This window comes from Coptis chinensis, chromosome 8, assembly GCF_015680905.1.
Source record: "Coptis chinensis isolate HL-2020 chromosome 8, ASM1568090v1, whole genome shotgun sequence".
In the NCBI taxonomy this organism is placed as follows: domain Eukaryota; kingdom Viridiplantae; phylum Streptophyta; class Magnoliopsida; order Ranunculales; family Ranunculaceae; genus Coptis; species Coptis chinensis.
Genome location: NC_141463.1, coordinates 21,444,562 through 21,467,664, shown reverse-complemented (window position 1 = coordinate 21,467,664; position 23,103 = coordinate 21,444,562). Strand labels below are relative to the sequence as shown.

Below are 23,103 nucleotides of genomic sequence, written 5' to 3'. Positions count from 1 at the left end.
GATGTTTGGGGCATTGATTTTATGGGACCCTTCCCTATTTCTCAAGGTTTTCTATACATTTTAGTGTAGACTATGTGTCCAAATGGATTGAGGCACTAGCATGTCGCCTCAAAATGACCATAAGATCCGCCGTGAGATTTGTAAAAGAAAACATTTTCTCGCTTTGGTGGTCCCAAAGCTATCATCGATGATGGGGTACACATTTTGTAACAAAATTTTTGATTTTTAATGAAGAAATATGGAGTTACTCACAAGGTTGTTACTCCATACCACCCACAAACGAAAGGGCTAAGGGAAGTCTCCAACAGAGATAAAGTCTATTCTCGAGAAAACTGGCCAACCCTCAAGAAAGGACTAGTCTCTCCGCTTTATCGGATGCCTTGTGGGCATACTAAACAAAGATTTAAGACACCTATAGGGATGTCTCCTTACCGCATTGTTTTAGAAAACCTTGTCATCCGCGGTTGAACTTGAGCATCGCGGCTTTTGGGCCATCAAAAGCCCTCAATTACAATATCATCAAGGAAAAAGCAGAAGCTAAAAAATGAATTAAACGAAATGGAGGAGATTCGAGTGATGCTTATGATCTCAAATCCTACAAAGCTAATATGAAAAGAGTGCACCACAAGCACATTTTATGTAAGGATTTCAAAATTGGCCAAAAAGTTTTATCAGATAACTCCATATTACACATCTTTCCCCGTAAATTGAAAACACGATGGTCCGGGTCCTTTCATCAGGTCGGGCCAGGAAACATTACGGGCAATCTCTTTGCTTAATCCAAAAGATAACAATGAATTTCAAGTCAATGGACAACGCTTAAAAACATTACCACTAATTACGCCATCGATGTTGAACATACTCTTCTTCGTAATCCAAAGATACAATCGACTAGATGTTTCGCTTGGCATATTCAACCTTGTTTCTATAGAGGGTACGCCATTTTGGTAGCCGGGCCATCTTCTATCTTATGATCTCCCAAGTTCTTTGAAGTGTGTGGTTGCAAGCGCCGAACCTTAGTCCACTAAAAACTCTTTTCAGAACTCGAGTATAAATGTCTTCTCGCGAACACGAGCAAACGCATTCCTTCGGTAAACGACGGGTACCTAAAATTTCACCTCCTTCCTTCTTTTCCCTTTCTACTCTCTACCCGCTAACTTCAACTAATCATTTGGTGTAAGTCTCACTCATCACTTAATAGGGAATGGTCATAGTTCTTTTGCTTGTAAACAACGCGGCGCTATGATGGGCTGGTGTGTATGCATTGCCAAACACCTTTCGGCTTCTAGGCTCGACTTCATATCCGATACTAGCCAGCTTTTAAGGTATACTTTTGTCTAACACCACCTGGCGCAGATAATCTTAATCTTAATTTTTCTCCCATTGTGTTGGGATTCGCCTTGAGAACGACGCTAAAAGACTCGACTCGCTCGGAGGATCCGACGCTAAAAGACTCACCTTGTAAATATGTTTATATTGTTGTCTTTTCCCTTTGCATTAAGTTTTGCACATGGGATTCGTGGTCAAACCTCAGATGTTGCATACTTGGAACACAAATGGGCAATGGATTCCACCCGCATCAACCCTAGAATTGGTTACTTTGAGTCCCCGGGGGCGGTTTGAGGATAGCCGTGATGTAATAAGGGCAATTTTATTAGATCAGTAGCACGCGACGGTCCAGATGGTACCGCCCCGCCCCTAACCCCATAATACATGGAGGTGAAGCCACAACGGGCCGGATTGGGTTCGCTCCGAGTTTCCATATGACAGTTTTGTCTATGATTTAAGATGGTGACTCCCTAGACATCTAGTGTTTTTCACGATATCTCCCTTTGTATGTAAATAAAACCTTTGTTTATAAATAAAACACTCTCCTTCTTTAAAAAAAAAAAAAAAAATTGTGACTTCCAAGAATGACTCATACAATTGATAGCATTTTTTCGTGCCGATCGTTTCAGTATCTTATTCGTCCAATTCGGAGTCCAAACGAGTCGTGGGTAAGCATTTAGATTTTTTAGGTTTAAATCGGGCTTTAGGCTTGATTTGGGCTTCGAGAATTTTTTTGGCCCAACCAAAATATCGATTTCTCGGTCCATTTAAACCCAAAAAAACCGATAACACGCATCACATTTACATCACTCTTCTTCCTAAAACCGGATCTTTGCCCTCGGGTTTAGTCTCGCGACGAGACAAAGCCCACACTAAAACTGTGTCTCGCCATGACCCTCACATCTCCGACCAAGTTTTCCTTCCGCCGATCATCCCATTTCTTCCCTCATCAAGAATCAATAGCCATCCTCTCTAAGACCAAGAATGGCCTAAAAACAGACGGATTTGTGTGGAAAGAAATTTTGGAAATTTGTTTGAAAACGGATGTTTGCTCCATTCTTTGATCAATTAAATTCACTCTAGAGGATGGGAGAGTTTGTTATATGCCAATGGAGGGCTTTATTCCAAGGATTTGGTGATGAAATTCTACTTACAATGGGAGCTTTAATGGCTAATTCATTTTTGGTCACCGCCGAGGGTGCGGCCATTAAGTCACACCTGCGGTTGCTTCTCCGATCACGGGCATTCCTCCGGTTTAATTTCACGCATCGATTTCAGAAGCAGTCCGCGGTACCCACGGACTTATTTACCTAATGCTCGACACGCTAATCGAGGGAGAATACAACATCGACGGAAATGCGCCAGACACAATACGGTGCGTGGAACCAACTAGCAGTTGACTCAATGGTCGGACCGAACGCCATTGGCACCCTAAGCCTTCTGACATCAACAAGACCTTCCTCCACCTTCCTCGATCCTCCAGATAAAAGGGTAACTTCTGCGATCGCTATCTTTCTTTTTGATATTATCACACATGCCACTCTTTAGGTCGTACCTCTTGCCGCTCTAGTAACGCAAGTTATGATTAACCGGTTTTTCGTCCGCCACCCCACTACTCCCCTATACCACAATATGAGAATATGCTTGTCTTCAAGAAATGCATACAGGACCTTTGGGAACCCACGGCATCTAGGGCTGCCGAAAGCACGCTTAGCGTAGGATCCTCTCACCCACCATACTTTGACGAGACCGCCATGAGTAAGATCACCCAACCCATGAGGCCCTACGGCGTCGCGGAATGCTGGTCCGAGAGACATGTACACTCGCCAGTATCGATGAGACATACCTTTGGGCGAAGTTAAGGATAGATATGACCACTCGCCACTTAGTCGATTGATGCATAAAGATGGGCTTAATTCCAAAGCAGAAATGAGAGCCTCCATGACTACATTTCAAAGATTAATATGCTTACTCGCCGTAACCAGCCCAGCCGGAATGTTCATGGCGAAGCCAAAGATCGCTTTCGTGCTCGTGATGGATACCTTGGTGATATCCAGAGCAGCTTAGCCTCCACGGAGCTCTGATCGCACGACGCCGCAGACTCCCCGGTTCTTCTTCCCCAGCCCTCGAGGATTCGCTACACAAAGACCGAGGATCATCAAGAGTTAGATTTTTTTCGGGTCTTGTATAATATTTATATCGATATTTTATTTACGATTTGCATTTTCCACCTTAATAGTAGATGGTTCCTAAACATTTCTATCATGATATATTAGCTATATCTAATATTATAGTATATAGGTAGGAACATATATTGGTAATAATAAATTATATACATATATTTTAAATGTCATACTTAAATAACAAATTTTAACGTGAAACTAACAAATTTTATAAAACGCTAAAAACCGATAATGAAAACGCGATAAAAACGGGTCAAAAACGGTCATGAACCACATCTAAAACGGTCAAAATGGCAATTTTCTTTCTATAAATAAGTTCAACTCTTCCTCCATATTCACTCATTTCATATTCTTCCCTCTACACTTCTTATTCTAAAACCGCTTTTAGATCACTCCAAGCTCAAGATTCATGGATGCACTAGAAAAAGTTTGAGCAAAGCAGTTAGATTGAATATGCTACTCAAGTCTTCATGCTCGAAGTTGTTTTATTATAGTCATGTTGTTAATGTGGCATATAGTTCTATCTAATATTTAGGTTTTGTATTTAAGTCATCGTGATCATTATGTTGTGTTTCCATACCGCAGACGCTCTTATATATTATTATGATCGTGATATCTACATTTTCCTTTGTCCTTCTACTTTATATATATAGTTTAAAAAAAAAAAAAAAAACACCTTGTCACATGCCCCATTCTTTTCATCCACACTACATCCACTTTTATGCATATCTTAGAAGATACACGTGGTCTAACTACCCCCGGACACCTCAAACGTGATCTTTTACTTTTTTTTCGGATGGGTGCCTATTTATAACAAGGATAGACACCTCAAAAAAATTTAACTTCCTTTTTCCAAAATAATTTTTTTTCCACCACTCCATCTTTAATGGCCCTCACAAGTTTTCAGGTCTCGAGCAAAAATTTTATGGAAAATTTTCAAAATGGTCTTTTTCATCCTTTTTTTTGACACTGAAATATTACGCCGAGGATGGTACCCTCTTTTACACCATAAGCAAGCATTTTATTCCCAGAATTGGTCTTGTTATTTTATAAAAGCCGTTATTTCCAAAACGGACAATTCTTTTGTCCGTGGCTAACAGATGCTTAACATGAATTGACTATGGAAATCATCTCCGAGGTAATTTCAAATTCCTATTACAAACCAAGGAGTACACCTTCAGATTCACCTTTCGATAATATCCGCATCCGGATGTTTGCAACTATCCTTCACGGCTAATACAACCGAAAACCGTGATTGTTTATCAACATCTTTACAAAAGAACCAATTATCCGCGGATCCAATGGGTAGCTCATAATGTCCTAGGCACGCCTAAGACTTCCGTAAATAACCAAACCCTCCTCCATTTACTCTAGGTCTTGCAGAGTAACCGCAATGATTTTTGCATTATTAAATTTCTCTCGAATGCGATCGCGACGCGCCAGAAAAAGGCAATTCCCTTTACCAACCATTTGGACACTTTATCATGATACATTGGGGTTTTTCTAGCACTTCTCCTCATACACCCTTCAACAGCTAACATTCTTACCATTCACTGCAAGATGTAGGAACGGATTCCGAACCCGACATTGGGAAGAACCATGCCGGTGCAGGAACCAACTAAGATTGTTCCAACCGACAACATCTTTTCTGAAAATGCATTATGCAACGATTTAATCCCATGGAAGGGCTTCTTTTAATTCAACAAGGACTAATGACATTATTCAAACGCCGTAACATTATTATCACAAACTCTCTTGAATTTCGTGACTGCTAACAATAAACTAAGAGGAACAAGCACAATTCTTGCACGTACCACAACCAATTTTGGCAAATCACACTCTCATAAATGGAGAACCACGCCGAGATTTACTGCATTTAAAACAAAATGTTGTAACAGTCAGCTGTACGGATTGACGCGATAGAAAATCTTATAAACAGATCCCTCCCACAAAAGGATCCTCGCCAAGCATTTGGGCCAATGAAAACATTTAAATTTTGCAATTTTATATTATCTATCATTTTTTTTTAGTTTTAATCTTCGTGATGGTAATTTGTTTTACTTAATTATTCTCATCATACTCTAATATTTGTTTATCCTTGTCAAAACAGTCACAATTTTTTTCACAATGGAAGCTCCAAAGATGATTCCGTAACAATCTTTCCATTCATCATTGAATTCTCCCAAGATATGGACATCTTTTCGCAGACTACATCACTCAAGTTGGTTAGAACTCTTCATTCTACACCCGAGCGCATATACCCCCGTGTTTGGCAACTTATTTTATGATAACATGGAAGATCTACCAACCGCCCTGTGGTTTCCCTTTAAATGGTTTTACATTACGTATTGGTAACACCCGACACGCTTTTACGAGCCAACAAAGGGCTATGGCTCTAGACCTTCTTCCTCTTCACACCGTGATCTCCCCATTCAATACATGATAGAGAATGATTTTAATGACTATTCTATGGAAGATTTTGTCGCCTCAGATGGCGATGGCCTTGCCCACGCCAAAGAATCCGTTTGTCGGGCCGACATTTTAATTCACTATTCCACTAGCCAAGATGACCATGAATGTTGGAACCGCCATGCTATTTATTCTTCTCAACATCATGGGGATGGCATTTTTCCATCGTGATCAAAATCAAAGGTAAGACATTCCATTTATGGCCCAAAGAACATACCACCTTCGACATATTGTAATAACTAGTAATCGGAGAATCTTAAGCTGCCTCGGTCTTTTCTAGCAAGAACACTATATCACCCCCGCCATAAAGCATGATAGTGAGGACGCATTTCCCTCGAAGTTTGTAGCCACCTTCGTGATCGGGTAAAGGTCGACTTTATGTGTCCAACAAACAAGATAATTTGTTTTTTGTAATTTCGATATGGACACGCCGCAAGGTATCTTAAGAAAGTTCCTTCTTTCCCCGATGATGATAAAATTATAGCTCATCTAGACAATGCAAAGAAGAGGAAGTGGAGGAAGTCCGAAAGCTATGATAGATCGGGCGGATGCAAAAGGAATGGCATTTCTACAGTGGACGAGGCAAGGAGGGACTATCCCCGCCTGCTGACGGGCAAATGAAGTCGATGCATGTACATATTTATTTTACGCTTTGATGTGAAATAAATAAATAACCCAAGCTGTAGCTACTCTAACAAGCAGGTTTCTACTTTTATGATGTATAATATATAGTGTGTTACAATAAATTGTGGAAGATGTCACTTTATTTTGCCTCAAAGCCCTCGTGTATACTCTTTCTTCCTCTTAACACTTTGAGGACATAGTGTCCGACTGTTTGGGGTGGTGAGAACCTTTTGCAAAAAATTAGGCATGTATTTAGTTTACTTAATGTCTAAATAAACGATTTAGTGACAAATTCTCGCTTCCCTTTCAATGATGAAAAAATATTTAGAAATCTCCCCCAGCATCATAATCAAGACTTGTTCTTAGAAACATAATTTAATACGATGCAATAGTTTTTACATCTTTTTCATAAGCATTCATGCACCGACTATCATTAAATGTACAGCAGAAGTTTCGGGACCCACGTTAGACAACTTAGTTTCCATATCCCCGTAAGAATCTAACCAAAAGCCTCAAAATGTATGATATATAAGTAATGACACGTAGGAGAAGTTCTTCCTAATAGAAAAGTTCACACGCCTACTTTTACTTGAACACTACCCAAATCCTAGGCAGAATTTAGGCCTCTTTGGATCGATATAGCCAAAAATTCACACCTATAAAAAAAAATTACCGCTTAGTCAGCCTTAATCGAACCTTTTCATTAATACTTTCTACTTCACCAAAATCATTACCCATCTAGTAAACCACAAATAAATAAGCCTACCTAGATGATTTGAGTATGAGAAATAGGATGAAGTGCAAAAAATGAAGAGAAAACCTTTGTCACAAATCAAAATCAGCTACTCATTGTTTTAAGAAAAAGAAAAAAGAAAAAAATAGAAATATGTTTCCTAAAAATCAAAAAGAAATGTCAAGGTTAGAATTCAAAAAAAAAAAAAAAAAAAATCAAAATCAAAGCGGGAATACAAAAGCTTGAAAAATCCAAGTATGGAAACCCATGTTAGAAGCAGGAAAGAAATAAAGGATTCTCTAGTATAAATATCTCAAAGACCTTTATTCTCTCATACTTATCATTTTTGAACTTTCCATTCCATTTTCTTTCTACACTACCACCTAAGCCCCATAACACCTAATAAAGACCTCTAGCCCAATTAGGAATGTAGGATAGTGATAATAAGTAAGTAGTTGTGACTTCTAATTCCGCGCCCTCTAACCGCTATCGAGTATGGAGGAAACGGTGCCCACCCTGATTAATCGGAGATAGCAAAGCTGAAGTGGAAAAATAAAAGAGAAATTAAGTTTTCGGCACATATACTACGGAGAACCTAATTAAAGACGCTTTATCCAAAGCGGATCCAAATGGGCCCCGCTTCAGACATTTCATTATTAGATTACATCGATGCATGCTCATAATGATGTTTCCAATTATTGTATGTATATTAACTTGAATTTCAAAGAATAAAATCCTTATTTCCCCTCGGCTAGTAAGATGTCCAGATACCTGAGATTAATTAAAGAAACAAGTCTTTGTTAACCGAAGTCGCCAGATATAAATGAAGTTTGTGAGCATCTTCTCTAGAAAACTCTCGCAGGTTATAACTCGGCCCACTGGGGAATCTAAAGTGGTTCAAGGCCTTTGGTTGCGATACGCGGCCAATGCAACCAAGACTAAAACGAGATTTAGCTTAGTGACAACACATTTTTACCACTTATCGCTTTTATCAAATTCTTCTTTTGCTTGGAGATAAAAAAGTGCTCGCTTTGGGGTGCAAGGGATAAGCACCCAAAATCAGAATATTAAACCCCGGTAGACATAGCATTTCGTCGATTACGGTTTAATAATCATGTAATAATTATATTTTCGTGATTCTTTTCCGTGATTCCCAATTAAAATAAATATAGTGATAAAACATGCATCAAGTACGGAATACGGGAATAATTGAAGTTTCACTCTACCCCTGCGAAGCCCAACAAAGCCCCGACTAAAAGCCGGGTTTCCAAAAGCACAAAACCAGGCGTAATCCGGTCCACATATAAAGAATAGCTAAACTTCCAAGCTCAAATCGATAAATCAGATGCCGACACAAGTGCGTGAAGCCGCCATTGTGAATACCGGAATATTTGAGTCTTCACTCAATCCCCGCGGAAGCCCAACAAAGCCCCATCAGAGTCAAGTTTCCAAAAGAACAAACCAAAGCAAGTAACGAGTCCACATATAAAGAAGCGGTTCAAACTCCGCTCTCAAATCGATAAACTGTACTACCGTGGCCATAGAACCTCACGCTAATGCAAAACAAAATAAAACGCATTAACACTCATGCCCTGGCACTACCAGCAAATTTAGTAAGTGTGGCAAAAGAGAATGGTTTCAATTTGCACCACCTAAGGAAGAGAGAAGACACGCACTAATTCAAACTGTTTTTGCCTAACTGAAATGAGCTAACAAACAAAACCTTAAAAGCAAAAAGACAAAATTAAAACAGCTTAAAACAAAATTTTGTTTCAATCCATTCCAATTAGCATAAAGCCAAAATCTAAAATTCACGGATAATTATGAATCAAAACTTTTAGTGTTCCAATTCTTATATATTTGATCAAATAAAAAAAAAATATGTAATTTGTAAAATTCCTATTACAAATCATACAATTTTAGTGTCTATGATAAAACACCGATTTATTTCAAATATATTCTTAACACGCCTCAAAACATAGTTAAAACAATTATACAAAAATAACATCACAAAATATATAATAGAAAATGAAAAAAAAAATAACGACAAAGCAATAATGACAAATATTTTTAAAAATTGCTAAAAAATAGGTGATTTGTAAAAAGTAATTTTCTATTACGAATCAAACACTTTTAGTGTTCCAATTCTTATATATTTGATCAAATAAAAAAATTGCTAAAAATATGTAATTTGTATAAACTAATTCCTTACTACAAATCATACAATTTTAGTGTCTATGATAAAACACCTAACTTATTTGAAATATATCCTTAACATGGCCTCAAAACATAGTTAAAACAATTATACAAAAAAAAATCACAAAAACATCATCACAAAATATATAATAGAAAATAAAATAAAAAAAAAAAAAAAAAAAAAAAAAAAAGAAAAGCAATAATGACAAATATTTTAAAATATATATAATCTTGAATGAAACTAACGTTAAAAAACAATTAATGGGGAACCGAAAACTGGATGCAAATATATCGAACTAACCTCAAATAGTATTTAAACGAAAATCAGAAACTGGATGTAAATGCAAACATTAAACTAATCTTAAAAAGTAATTAATAGAAAATTGGAATATATATGGATACAAATTGTATTAAACTAACCTCAAAGAATAATTAACGAAAATCAAAACTTGGATGCAAATACATCAAACTAACATAAAAATAATTGTCGGCAAATCGGAACTCTGGATGCAAATGCATTGAGCTAACCCTCAAAGATTAAATTAATAGAAAATCAGAAACTGGATGCAATTGCATTTAATTAACATCAAATTAAAGAAAAATTAATTATTAATTGGAAACATGATGCAAATCGTGGAACTAATATTAAAAATAATTAATGGGAAATCGGAAACCGGATGGAACTATTGACCAACTAATCTCAAAAAATAAACCTGGATGCAAATGCATTGAACTAACCTCAAGAAATAATTAATGGTAAATAGGAAACTGGATGCAAATTCATTGAACTAATCTCAAACAATAATTAATGAGAAATCGGAAACTAGATGCAAATGTAACTTTATCAAATAATAAACGAGAAATCGAACTGGATGCAAATGCATTAAACTAATCTCACAAAATAATTAATGGGAAATCAAAACTGGATGCAAATGTATTGAATCTGACCTCGAAAAGAATAATTAATGAGGAATTGGAAATTAGATGCAAATGTATTGAACTAATCAAAAAGAATAATTAACAATAAATCATAATTTGGATGCATTTGCATTGAATCGCTCTCAAAAAAAATAAATAACGGAATTGGAAATTGGATGCAATTTGTATTGAACTAACCTCAAAATATAAATAATTGAAAATCCGAAACCGGATGCAAATACATTAAACTAACCTCAAAACATAGTTGGGTTATATATTGTGGGGATGTCTCCGATAAGTATAATTTTGCATTTAAAATGATGTTTATCTTATCTCTTCCCCGTATGATTGGGAACTCTTTGCTATTCAAGTAGCTACAATATATATGAACTTCACTTTATTAGGCAATCTCACAAAACTTCAATCAAACTTCTATTATTAAACAACAAAATGAAGTTGAAGGGTTTTATTAAAAGGTACATGAGTTATTTTTTTAATGGAGAATAAGGTTTTCAACGTTATAAGAAATTTGGTTGAGTGATCAATATAATATTAATATATAAAAGTTTTGTATATTTACAAATATTTTTCAAAATAATTAATATAACAACACCGTTAAGTAGATAATCTTTGAAGATTCTACATAGTAAGTCATGTATAATTTAAAGAATAATTAATGGGAAATCAGGAACCCGGTAATCTTCAATGATCACACATAGTAAATCAAACATAATTGACTTTTTATGTCATGTTTGCAAAGGACACTACTGAGATGGATCGATTAGAAGTTGGTATTATACACAACATTGGATAATTAAAAGGAAATCGAATTGGAAATTGGATTCAAATGCATAACTGAGCTCAAAAGAGTAATTAACGGAAATTGGAAACTTTATGCAAATGCAATAAACTAAACTAAAAAGTAATTAACTATAAATTGAAAATTGGGTGCAATTGCATTAAACTAACGTCAGATAATAACTAGAGGGAAATTAGAAATTGTATACAAATCTTTGAAAAATATTTAATGGGAAATCGGAAACGGTATGCAAACAGATCAAACAAACCTCAGATAATAATTAATAGGCCGAGAAATCGGAAACTGAATGCAAATACATTGAACTAAACTCAAAAATAATTAACATAAAATAAAACCGAATGCAATTTGCATTAAACTAACCTCATAGAATAATTGGTGGGAAATCGGAAACTAAATGCAAATGCATTGAAATAATCTCAAAAATAATTAACGGAAATCGAAAACAGGATATAATTGCATCGGACTAACTTCAAAGCATAAATAATCGAGAGACTAGATGCATATGTATTGAACTAACCTTTAAAGAGTTATTAACGGAAATCGAAAACTTTATCCAAATGCAATGAACTAATCTCAAAGACTAATTAATCTAAAACATTGAAAAATGGATGAAACTACACTGAACTAACCTAAATGAATAATTATCGGAAATTATAAATGTGATGTAACTGCATTGAACTAACCTCAAAAATAATTAACGGAAATCGAAAACTTGATACAAATGTATTGAACTAACCTCAAATAACTATTAACATAAATTCGAAATTGGATGCAAAGTGCATTGAACTAACCTCAAAGAATAATTAACAAAAACCAAAACTATATGCAATTGCATTAAACTAAAATAAGATATTAACTAATGGGAAATCAGAAATGGATGCAAATGCATTGAAATATCCTCAAAAATAGTTAATCGAAAATCGAAGTCGAATGTAACTGCGATCGCAGATGTGACCTAAAAGCATAAATGTCGGTTTTTAGCCTTCTCACATGAGTAATTACGAAAGTAATTAGAAACCCAAAATGAAAGTGAGTTTAAAAACAGGACTCTTACATGTATGCAAACTATATAGAAATTGTAAACTATCGAACTAACCTAGAAAAACAATTAATGCGAAATCGAAATTGGATGAGATGTATTGAACTAACTCAAAAGAGTAATTAACGAGATATTAGAATCTGGATGCAAATTTAATAAACTAATCTCAAATACTAATTAACTAAAAACATAAAACTGGATGCAACCCATCTTTGAATTAACCTTAATGAATAGTAACGCGATATCATAAAATGGATGCAATTCAATCTGAACTAACCTTAAATAATAATTGATGGGAAATCGGAAACTTGATGCAACTACATTGAACTAACATCAAAAGAATAATTAATGAGAATTTGGAAACTGGATGCAACGTCACTACATTAAACTAACCCTCAAATAATAATTAATGAAAAATCATAAACTTGATGCAAATGCATTCAACTAATAACCCTAAAAATATATTTGTATTATATGTAGGGGAATAAATGTCTCGACAAATATAGTTTTGCATTTTAAGTAATGTTTATCATACTTCTTTTTTATTGTGATTGGGAATGCCTTGCTATTCAAGTATTTTAAATATTATCTTCACCAAATTGGACATTCTCAAAAACTTCAATCAAACTTATATTGTTAAAACTAACAATGAAAAGAAGTCGATGAGTTTTATCAAAGTTTGATGCTTCCTTTTTATAGAGAATGGTGCAAGAAATTTAATTGAGTAATTAATATAATTTTCATATCTCATAGCTATGTATAGTTGCTAATATTTTTTAGAATAATTTAATATAACGGCACCCGTTCGTAGGATACGTTCATGTGATAAATCTTTTCAAGTGAGAGTGGTGTATTCTTTAAGGATATGGAAACAATCAATCTATTTTAGTGATTTGTACACATTAGTACGTAAGTCGAGCTGGTGATGATTTACCGTTAAATCACCATAAATCTAATAAAACTATTATACAAGCTAGATCGAAGTTTAAGATAATTCTATTTGAAAATTACGGATTAATATCCTAAACCACAAAGTGAAGAGGCTATCTCAATTTGATCCCTTAGTTTCCAAGTACTTATACACCATGTCGTTGCTCGGCTATCTCAATTTGATCCCTTAGTTTCCAAGTACTTATGCACCATAATCATTTGCTCATTAACATATTTTGGTTTATTTTCAATAAAAATATATTTTGATTCGAAAATTTCTTCGCTAAATCACCATAAATCTAAAAACACTATTATACAAGCTAGATCGAGTTTAAGATAATTTTATTTGAAAATTATGGATTAATATCCTAAACCATAAAGTGAAGATGCTATCTCAATTTGATCTCTTAATTTCTAAGTACTTATGCACCATAATCGCTGCTCATTAACATATTTCGATTTATTTTCAATAAAAATATATTCTGATTCGAAAATTTGTGTGAGACATTTTATAAAGTCTTTTCAGCACACAAAATATTTAATAGATCCCGGGCGTATGCCCGGGTCCAAAATCTAGTTTTGTACTATGGCGGTAACTGTAACTTCACCTCACCAACTTAGGCCAAAGTCCACTTATGGGCCTTTCTCCTTTGGGCCCCTCTTTGTAAAGTCCAAAATATAGCGGGGCGGGTATTCTTGATCCAGTAGTCCAAAACCCAAACCCAGTTGACTACTTGTTCAGCACACAGAGAGCCTAAGAGAGAAAAAAGAGATGGATCCTCGAATGACAGAACTATCTCAGTTGTTTGAAAGATTCAAGGCTTCCTACGTTCGTAACGATCTCGATAACTCTTCAAACCTTCTGTCCCGCCTCAAGGTAAACCACCCAACTTAACTCATTATTATCAAAACCCTAGTTAATTTAACTTTGACTTTTATTTTTCTCTGCAGGTGTTGTTAACAGGTTTTACAAGTCTTCCACCAGTATTCGAAGATACGCCCAATGCAATTACCGACTTGACAATAGCAAGTAATAATTTATTATTATAATCATATTATTTGTTTTTCTAACTTCATTTTCTGAATATAAATATAAATATAAATATTCAGGGGAGATATTTGAGCTTGCTGTATTTCTAAGCGTCAAGGCAGAAGATCAAGAAGCATTCGAAAGAGATTATTGCCAGTTGAAACCTTATTATACAGATATAGGGTAAGTATTATTAAATTTGGGCATCTCTGTTTTGTTCATTTAAATATAGGACTTAACGTGTTTCCATTGTCTATTTGCTGTAACAGAAACCGTCTCGCACAGTCTCCTCAGGAGTATCCGATATTAGGACTAAACCTTTTAAGACTTCTCGTGCAAAATAGAATTGCCGAATTTCATACTGAATTAGAACTGTTGTCTACTAATGCTCTGGAAAATCCTTGTATTAAGTATGCTGTTGAGTTGGAACAATCTTTTATGGAAGGGGCTTATAATCGTGTATTGAGTGCTAGACAAGCTGTGCCACATGATACGTATGTTTATTATATGGATCTTCTGGCCAAGACAGTGAGGTAATGTGTTTATGTTTTGATGCTTGATATTATAACTGGAGGTACTGGTACACGTGCCACACATGCTGGTGACGATAAAGAGATACATTTTATGTTTTGCCAAGTAATAGTATAATTCCGTGTTATTATAATTGAAAATATAATTATATAAGTTAGACACCCCACCCTGAACGTTTACCATACTGCCAACCAATAGTGCCATTAGCTAATATTGGTTACATGGTATTATCTAGGAACTCCATCTTAAATATTTACTTTAATCTCTTTCAATTGCCTTTTCTAGAGATGAGCTTGCTAGTTGTGGCGCAGAAATGATGATTTTCTTCGACAAGTGATGCAAAGCAAATGTTGATGTTCTCCTCTGACCAAGAGCTTTCTAATTATATTAAAGAGGTAATAACTTTAGTAAAATAGCTCAATAAGTTTGTCTTCTTTATCATTTCAGTTATTTTTCAGTAGTAGCTATTTTCCCCTCCGCTTATAGTTGGTAACCAGACTTTGAATTGCCATAGCCCTTTCTCTTCCCTGATTATGTATGATTCCCCAAGTCTAGGAGTTCCATGAAAAGGTTGCATTTTGACATGTTAATGAATGAGAGTCGGGCTATTCATGATATGGTCGGAGTCTCAGAGATATATGCATTGACTGATATATAACTATTGCTTTTACCTCCTTCTTCTCTTTCTGTTTTGTGTGGTTTGCATGATTTTGTCATGCTACTATTATTTGCATGTTACCCACCCTGCCTGTTATTTTCTTTTTAAAATTATTATTATGATTATTGTTAAAAGGTATAGTCATCCGCTCATTTCCATTTTAAATTCATTACACCTGGGTGTAGCAGACCACTCACACCTGTGTGTAGCTGACCACTCATACATACACCCATATCCTTTACATAATTGTAGTGTCCCAAATTCCAAATGCACTTCGGGAACCTCAAATCCCTAACTGGTGTGGCACCCGTTGACCAATCAAATAGTCTCTTTGACTTCCTTGAAGACATCTTGTGCACCCTTGAGTTTACACCCACCCTGACCATTACGCATTGAAGCATCTGATTAGTGTGTAGATGGATATGTCCACATATTTTTATCGACATTTGACCAACAAGGCGCATTACTATGCATGCACTTTTCTTGTATTATAAGGCTGTATATGCTGTATGTAGGAGCCGCCCTGACTGGGAAATAAAGGATGGACTTGTATTCTTCCAGAAGGCAAAAGATTCTGCACCTTGTAAGGAGATACCATCACTGCAACTCATCAATCAGACTCTAAGTTATGCAAGAGAGTTGGAGCGTATAGTATGAAGCAGCTTATTACATGGTAGGTTGTCAAACGGTAATTTGAAGTCTTAAGTAATTCAAAAGGCTGAAGACCTTGAGATGCTACTCAGTAAAGTGTTCTTTGTTTTTAAACTCCCTTTTGACTCTAGAATCTTGATTCTCTGGGTGAGCCTTGTATGGTGTACCTACGGCTCCTCTATATATGCTAAACAACATGCAGTGCGTGTTGGTGGGTTGCACCCTTTGATTAGCTATGGAAGAACCTTCTTGACTTACTTATAAAATGCACTGGAATTTTTCAGAGATATGATCAAGTGACTGGAAGGTGTATGGGCTGTACAAGGCTCATTATCTGTAAGAACTAGTGGTTTACTTATTGGCCTGGCTTGCATCTATAAAGAAACAAAATGAATATTTTTCTCTTAAAAAGCGTAAAGAATCAAAACAGAAAACAAAGAAATGCTAAATAGTTTTATTTTTGAATGTTATTATTGTCAGTATTAGACTTTTTGTGTATTACTCTTGCTATTTTTTGGGTTGGAAAAGATGGATATCCTGTTGCATTACGGCTTTAACATACCGTGAAGGAAAATTGATTTACCAGTCAGGGTGCTTGTTAATGGTCTTTTCACGTCTTACATGATTACTAACTTGTTGTTGATTGCTAATAAAGTGGTGAAATTAGCAAAAGAAAATTATAAGCGAATTTCCTTTAGTTGTGGATTTCTTTATGAGACTGTACTTTTCCTCTACCATTTCTCTCATGTTAAAATATTCATGAGTGGCTTTTTCTTTCGGAGGCAAAGAGAAGTTTTCATGCCTCGACTCCTGGAGGCACCTCAAAGGTAACCAAATACATGGATGTCATTGGAATACTGCAGTATGCCTGTATGTCTTGCCAAAAACACTAAACTGGTTAAATGATAACATCCAGGGCTTGATGTGGGTATTAAAGATCCAAAACACAGCAGTGAAAACCCTATCTGATACACTATTCTAGCTAGTAGGACACATATTCCAGGCCTTGACGAGTTTCAGATGGCCAAGTGCGTGGATGCTGTCACCCAATTTGTACATTGTTCAGTTAGTATGACTTGTAGGTTGACAGATACTGGTCAGTGGAATATGCTGTGTTACATTGACAGTTAATATAAAAGAAAGTATTTTTCAAATACCTGTCTGTATCGGGTAACACTCACTGACATATTGAGCGTCATTCCTTAAATTTTTAGGTGTTGGATACTTCATATTTGTGTTGGGTGCTGATACACGCTTAGTGTCAACGTCACTTAGGGTAAATGTATTTAAGCCGAAAGTAAAGATATGTAAATTTGGTTCTGTTTTACCCTAGTTCAAAAGCAAAAAACGTTCTTTTTACTTTACATACTTGGATGTAGCTTGAACAGAAATTATTGATTATGCTGGACAACTGATTGTATCTTGTTGCAGATGCTGTGGAGCAGAACTGCTTGAGAGGAATGGACAATGACTATATGTTCTGCCTTCTCTTGAAAACACGAGCAATGCCCTGCTTAAATGAGTTTTGTTTTGCGGTTCCAGGTCTTATTTGAAAACTGAACCATCTCTTCTCTAGATTTTAGTCCAGTTTTGTTGTTTTGATCTGAAGTTAGACTTGGTGTTACTAATGGCCCTTTCATTAAGAAACAGAAAGGTTATTGCCAGTGTAATATTTTCAACATCCAGCAGAGAATGATAGTGAGAGGACTTGGTATGAGTTGACATAATATTTGCATGCAAATATCTTGTGATTTTAGTAATTCATTGAAACACTAATTACAAGCATATGCTAGTTTGTTTTGATGTGCCCTTTTTGGTAATTACGATTCGGACGTGAATTGCCAGTGGAGCCCATGATGCAACGCTCTAAGAAAAAAGACAATGTCTCAACTCTCAAGTCACACACAAAAGTATATTCTGTAGCTACCAATCAAATGTTAGTTTGTTTAAACTTTAAAGTAGGGGACTTCGGATCGGATAAAGGGTTTTCGAAAAAAATTCTATTTTTTGGGATGTCAATCAATTGATCCAATTATTTTCGGATGACAATTTTTTTCGAATTTGAAAAGTTTGGAAAATTTTCGGAAATATTGGAATCTACAAAATATGGAAGTAAATTAGAAATTTGAATTACATAATCGGATTTTCTTTTACGATAATTATTTTTATCTAGTTAATACATTTATTTAGTAATTATTTTGAAATGTATTAATTTAGTAAACAACTTATACATTTTAATACGTTCATTCAACAAGTTTTTCTTTCCCGTAATAATTCAGTAAATAGGAAGATGGGAGAAATTGAGACATATACCATAATAACAATATTGATTTCTTGAAGTTGTGAAAGAGACATGTCTTAGAATGATAATATTGATTTTGAAGTTGTGAGAGAGACAATGTTTTACTTCTCTATGGTTTTTATTTTGTTTGTAAACTATCTGCAGTTTTAATTTAGTAACTATATGAAATAGACCGCTATATGTTAAATTGGAAAATTAATCGGAAATTGAATCGGATCGGATTTTGAAAACACATCCAATTCCGATCTAATTATTTTTCGGAAAAATTGGATATTAGAATTTCGAATATCGGAACACAAATATCATTGCCAAATTAAAAAAAAAATCAGATTGAAATTCAGAAAATTTGGGTTTTCGGAAAAACGTGGTACCCCTAGTTTAAAGTCTATCCTGTAAAGAATTCATTGTTCATGGCATTTCAAGTTCTTCTATTTTGCTCAATGAAGCAAGGTGGGCACATGAAGTGCAATGAACATGAACACTTTGGAAGTTATGAAACAAATGAAGCGGAATCTCTTTTCTCCTTATGGCTCGGCATACTATCTGTGAGGGAATAATATCCACAACCAATGGATACTAGACACGTTCCCAACACACACAGAACTACCAACTGACCTCGTATCCTCGTCCTCAGAGCTCGCTTTATAGTGACTCAAATCAGGCAAGCAACATATTTAACTCGCACCCTGAGCGACCACACCACCAACCGATCTCACTCATTCGTCCTGCGAGCTCACTTCAAAGTGACTCAAGTCGAGTGGACAATCTCGTCCAAAATGACCTGCATAGCGCTCACTCCTCTCGTTTCGCAACGGCTTGTAACGTATGTCTTTATTACAACCATCAAGACCCGGATCTTGAGCCGCGCTTCATGATAAATGTCTATAACTTCGCCATCAATTTGGATTTGACTTGTATTTGGAATGCAAAGAGGCGGGCACCTTGCCTATATAAAGAGGATGAGGAACTTCGTCTGAGCTGATTCAAGTTTCCCCCCTCCAGAGAGAGAACTTGATACATAGGTAGTTCGTCCATACGAACTCGGTCAAATCCAACCCCAAACAACATCTTCCCCATAAACTGCCTACATTTGCAAGGTTAACCAAACTTAACCTTTACATTGGCGCAGTCTGTGGCTCGATTTCTTGAGTTCATAACCATTCAACTAGAAAAACCTTCAAACAAATCTCAAGCCCACGAAGCATGGATAGCCTACAAGAACAAATGAAGAACATGGCCGTCCAGATGGGAACCATGAATGACAGCATCACCCTCTTACGACAGGAAAACGCTGCACTCAAAAGTTAGATGGCAGCCCAAAACCCTAACGAAGTCACCACTGAGGACGGTATTAACGAAGTGAACTAGCAAATCAACGAGCTATCCCAGCGAATTGACCAGAGTACTGTGAAGAAGGACGCCACTCAGATCATCCAGAAGATGCTAAAAACTTATCGAGCATCACTATCATACCGGAGGTAATCAGTAAACCCTCCTTGCACGATTTCATTTAGCCACACTTTGCGATGTATGATGGCAGTACGTGTCCCAGTCAACACGTAGCTTGCTACATCCAGAGCCTCGCACTCTACAGTGCGCAAGAGTTTGACTACTTGCAATGCCGTTTGTTTCCTGCAAGTCTGAAAGAAGGAGCCCTCGACTAGTTCCACTCATTGGAGCCAAACTCCATCGATAGCTTCGAGAAGCTAACACCGACCAATTTGCTAATCATTACGTCCACAACAGACGTAAGAAAACCGAAGTCGACTCACTTTTCATGTTGTCTCAGAAGAAAGACGAGTCAATCCGTTCCTTCAATTCTTAGGGTGATTCAAGATAGACTTGCTATCTATAAAAAGCGACCTCCAAGAGTCCTTCACAACCTTGGCATTCACCAAGGCAATCCGGAAAAACACCTGGCTATACTGGTCGCTCATGAAGGAGCGTCCTGAAAAACTGGAAGACTTGTACACTCGCGTGTACAAATATATAAAGCTACATGAAGCTTTAGATCACGACGGTGAACAAGAGGAAGTCGCAGGAATCTCAGACGTTGCCCCGTCCTCAAAAAAGCGACCCAGACCACAAGGACAGAAGTCTGGTACCAGGTCGCACACGAAGTGCGAGTTTGTTGTGCTGACAAGATCTCCAAGCTACATACTGTAGAAAATAAAAATAGCGGCTTATTACCGACCTGAGGTAAAACGGCCAGAAGACACACCAAGAAAGCTATACTGCGCTTTCCACAAAGCAAAGTGCCATGAGACCAACGAATGTCGTGGACTCAAGCACTACCTCCAATACCTCATTGAGGCAGGCCATATCAAGCATTATATTGATATAGCCGATGGTGACCTACGCCATAAGCTCATAGCTCGTAGAGAGCGAAGCTGAACTCCTTCACGCAACCACAACCGAGATTGCTCCCGCCCTTGTAGACGTTCTACGGACCGATCTCATCACGATCGTCGCCAACATTTATCGGCGGAGATAACAACATAACGATCAACATGATCACCTTCCGGGACGACATCATCGACGACCACGGGGAGAAAGGAGGCGGGTAGAAGCCGCCGTCAAGAAGTATACCAGTTCTCTTCACAAGTGGCTCTGCCCCACACCTAACCGCCGCAACTCACAGAGATAGCACTTTTTCGAGGGTGACCTCAACAAGGTGTGTCTCCCACACAATGATGCCTTGGTGGTCCACGTTAAAATCAACGACCGGACTCCATTAAGCGGCGTCGATCGACCTAGGTAGTTAGATGCGACATCATATTCTCGCACCTTTAAGGAGATGAACATGCCCGAGTCAATCATAATCAATCAATAGCCCCTATGGCTTCAATGGATCACAAGCCGACCCAATAGGAGACATCATTCTACTGTCCTCGGTTGGGTAACACGAAGACAAAGGTCAAGCATCAATACGTGCTTCAGCGTTCTAGATGTCAACTCATCTTATACTGCTATTTTAGGACGTCGTTGGATCCATAAGATGCAAGGCCATCAACACTCCATCAGGTTTTATGCTTCCCTGGCCCCAGAGGCATGATGGAGCTTAGAAGCAACCAACTTCGATGCCCACAATTGCAATCGGATCTCTCACCAACAAACTCTTTGGGGCTTCACTCAAAACATCGGAGAGATTGCAAAACCAAGATGGCAGAAAACTTTATCTTTGAGGTCAAGACATTGACCAAGACCACCCACCGCCCGAACTTCGCAAAAGGAGAACACTAGGGGCTCGGTCAAAATGTCTCTCAAAAGTCCGGACCCAGAGGTCGCCCCACCACTTCAAGTCAAGGAGACACTGCAAGAGACCAAGACCCCGAGAGGTCATTTCAACCCACCAGGAGGCGGCTACTCGGACCGAAATTTGAAGGAAAAGGTCAACCTAGGAGGCCGAAAGAGGATCCTAAGTTCGTGTATGTAGGAGCTAACCTTGATCCTACTCTCAAGGCACAACTTGTAAGCTTTTATCATTAAATAAAGATATTTTTGCTTGGTCATACATCGATGTGCCTGGAATTGATCCTAATGTTGCATGACATAAGTTAAATGTTAACCCAAACGCTTAAACCCGGTTCGCCCGGCGACCTCGAAAAGTTATCCCTTAGATTTCAAAAAGCAATCAATGAAGAGTCAAAAAATCTCAAAAGGTTGGCTTCATTAGGAAGGTCGATTAGCCCGAATGAATTCGCTAACATAGTGCTCCCCAAAAAAAAAGAATGGCATAGTTCACCTTTGCGTGGACTTTACCAACCTAAATCAGGAAACTCCTAAGGATAGCTTCCCCTTACCAAGAATCGACCGACTTGTGGACTAGACCTGTGGCCATGAGCTATTGTCATTCATGGATGCCTACAGTGGCTACAACCAAATCCCACTAGCAGAAGAAGACCAAGAGAAAACTTCATTTGTAACAGAGCAAGGGATTTACTGTTACAACGTCATACCGTTCGGCCTCAAGAACGCTAGAGCAACCTACCAGCGACTCATCACAGATATGTTCCAAGACATGTTAGGTGACACCATGGAAGTCTACATAGATGACATGGTCGTCAAAAGCAAGAAAGCTGGAGATCACTTAGATCACCTCACACAAGCGTTCTCTAGACTTCGGCGAACTCAGATGAAGCTTAACCCTGAGAAATGCCTCTTTGGAGCATCCTGCAGGAGGTTTTCGGGGTATCAAATCTCCTGGCGTGGGATAGAAACAAACCGGATCAGATTCGCGTTCTTGGACATGCCGACCTAAAACAAAAAGCGGAATCTGAAACTGTCGGGGAATGGTGGCAGCTCTAAACCGATTCATATCGAGAGCATCATACAAATGCCGTCCTTTCCTATAAATTCTCAAGAAGGGAGAACAATTCTCATGGAACGAGCAATGCCACCAAGTGTTCTCTACTCTCAAGGATTATTTGACAACACCACCTGTGCTGGCAAAACCGATCAATGGTGAAATGCTGGAGCTATACTTAGCTGTGTCTGACTTTGCTATCAGTTTAGTTCCCTTCAAAGAGGAACAGAACACAGAGAAACCAATCTACTTCACAAGCAAGACATTGTTGCCAGCTGAGAAGAACTACTCCCATATTGAAAAGGCAGTACTAGCACTACTTTATTCAGCAAGGAAATTCATGCCCTACTTCCAAGCACATCCAATCAAAGTGCTCACCGACCT

The 23,103-nt window shown here is 37.2% G+C and overlaps 1 protein-coding gene across 1 annotated transcript; it reads left to right on the top strand.

The window, feature by feature from the left end:
• The first annotated feature begins 13,960 nt into the window (after window positions 1–13,960).
• LOC147480484 (26S proteasome non-ATPase regulatory subunit 8 homolog A-like) lies at window positions 13,961–17,914 on the top strand. Its single transcript, XM_086578672.1, has 7 exons — window positions 13,961–14,118; window positions 14,193–14,271; window positions 14,352–14,454; window positions 14,541–14,804; window positions 15,088–15,135; window positions 15,976–16,133; window positions 17,543–17,914. Exons 1-6 carry the CDS (start codon window positions 14,014–14,016, stop codon window positions 16,115–16,117), a joined length of 741 nt encoding a protein of 246 aa, XP_086434798.1. The 5' UTR covers window positions 13,961–14,013; the 3' UTR covers window positions 16,118–16,133; window positions 17,543–17,914.
• Window positions 17,915–23,103: the final 5,189 nt, after the last annotated feature.

Bases quoted from the DNA above. Each gene is read 5' to 3' on its own strand.
- LOC147480484 (XM_086578672.1), top strand. From the start codon at position 14,014: ATGGATCCTCGAATGACAGAACTATCTCAGTTGTTTGAAAGATTCAAG. The intron at 14,455-14,540 runs GTAAGTATTATT...TTGCTGTAACAG, and splicing joins CCTTATTATACAGATATAGG to AAACCGTCTCGCACAGTCTC. The intron at 14,805-15,087 runs GTAATGTGTTTA...TGCCTTTTCTAG, and splicing joins CTTCTGGCCAAGACAGTGAG to AGATGAGCTTGCTAGTTGTG.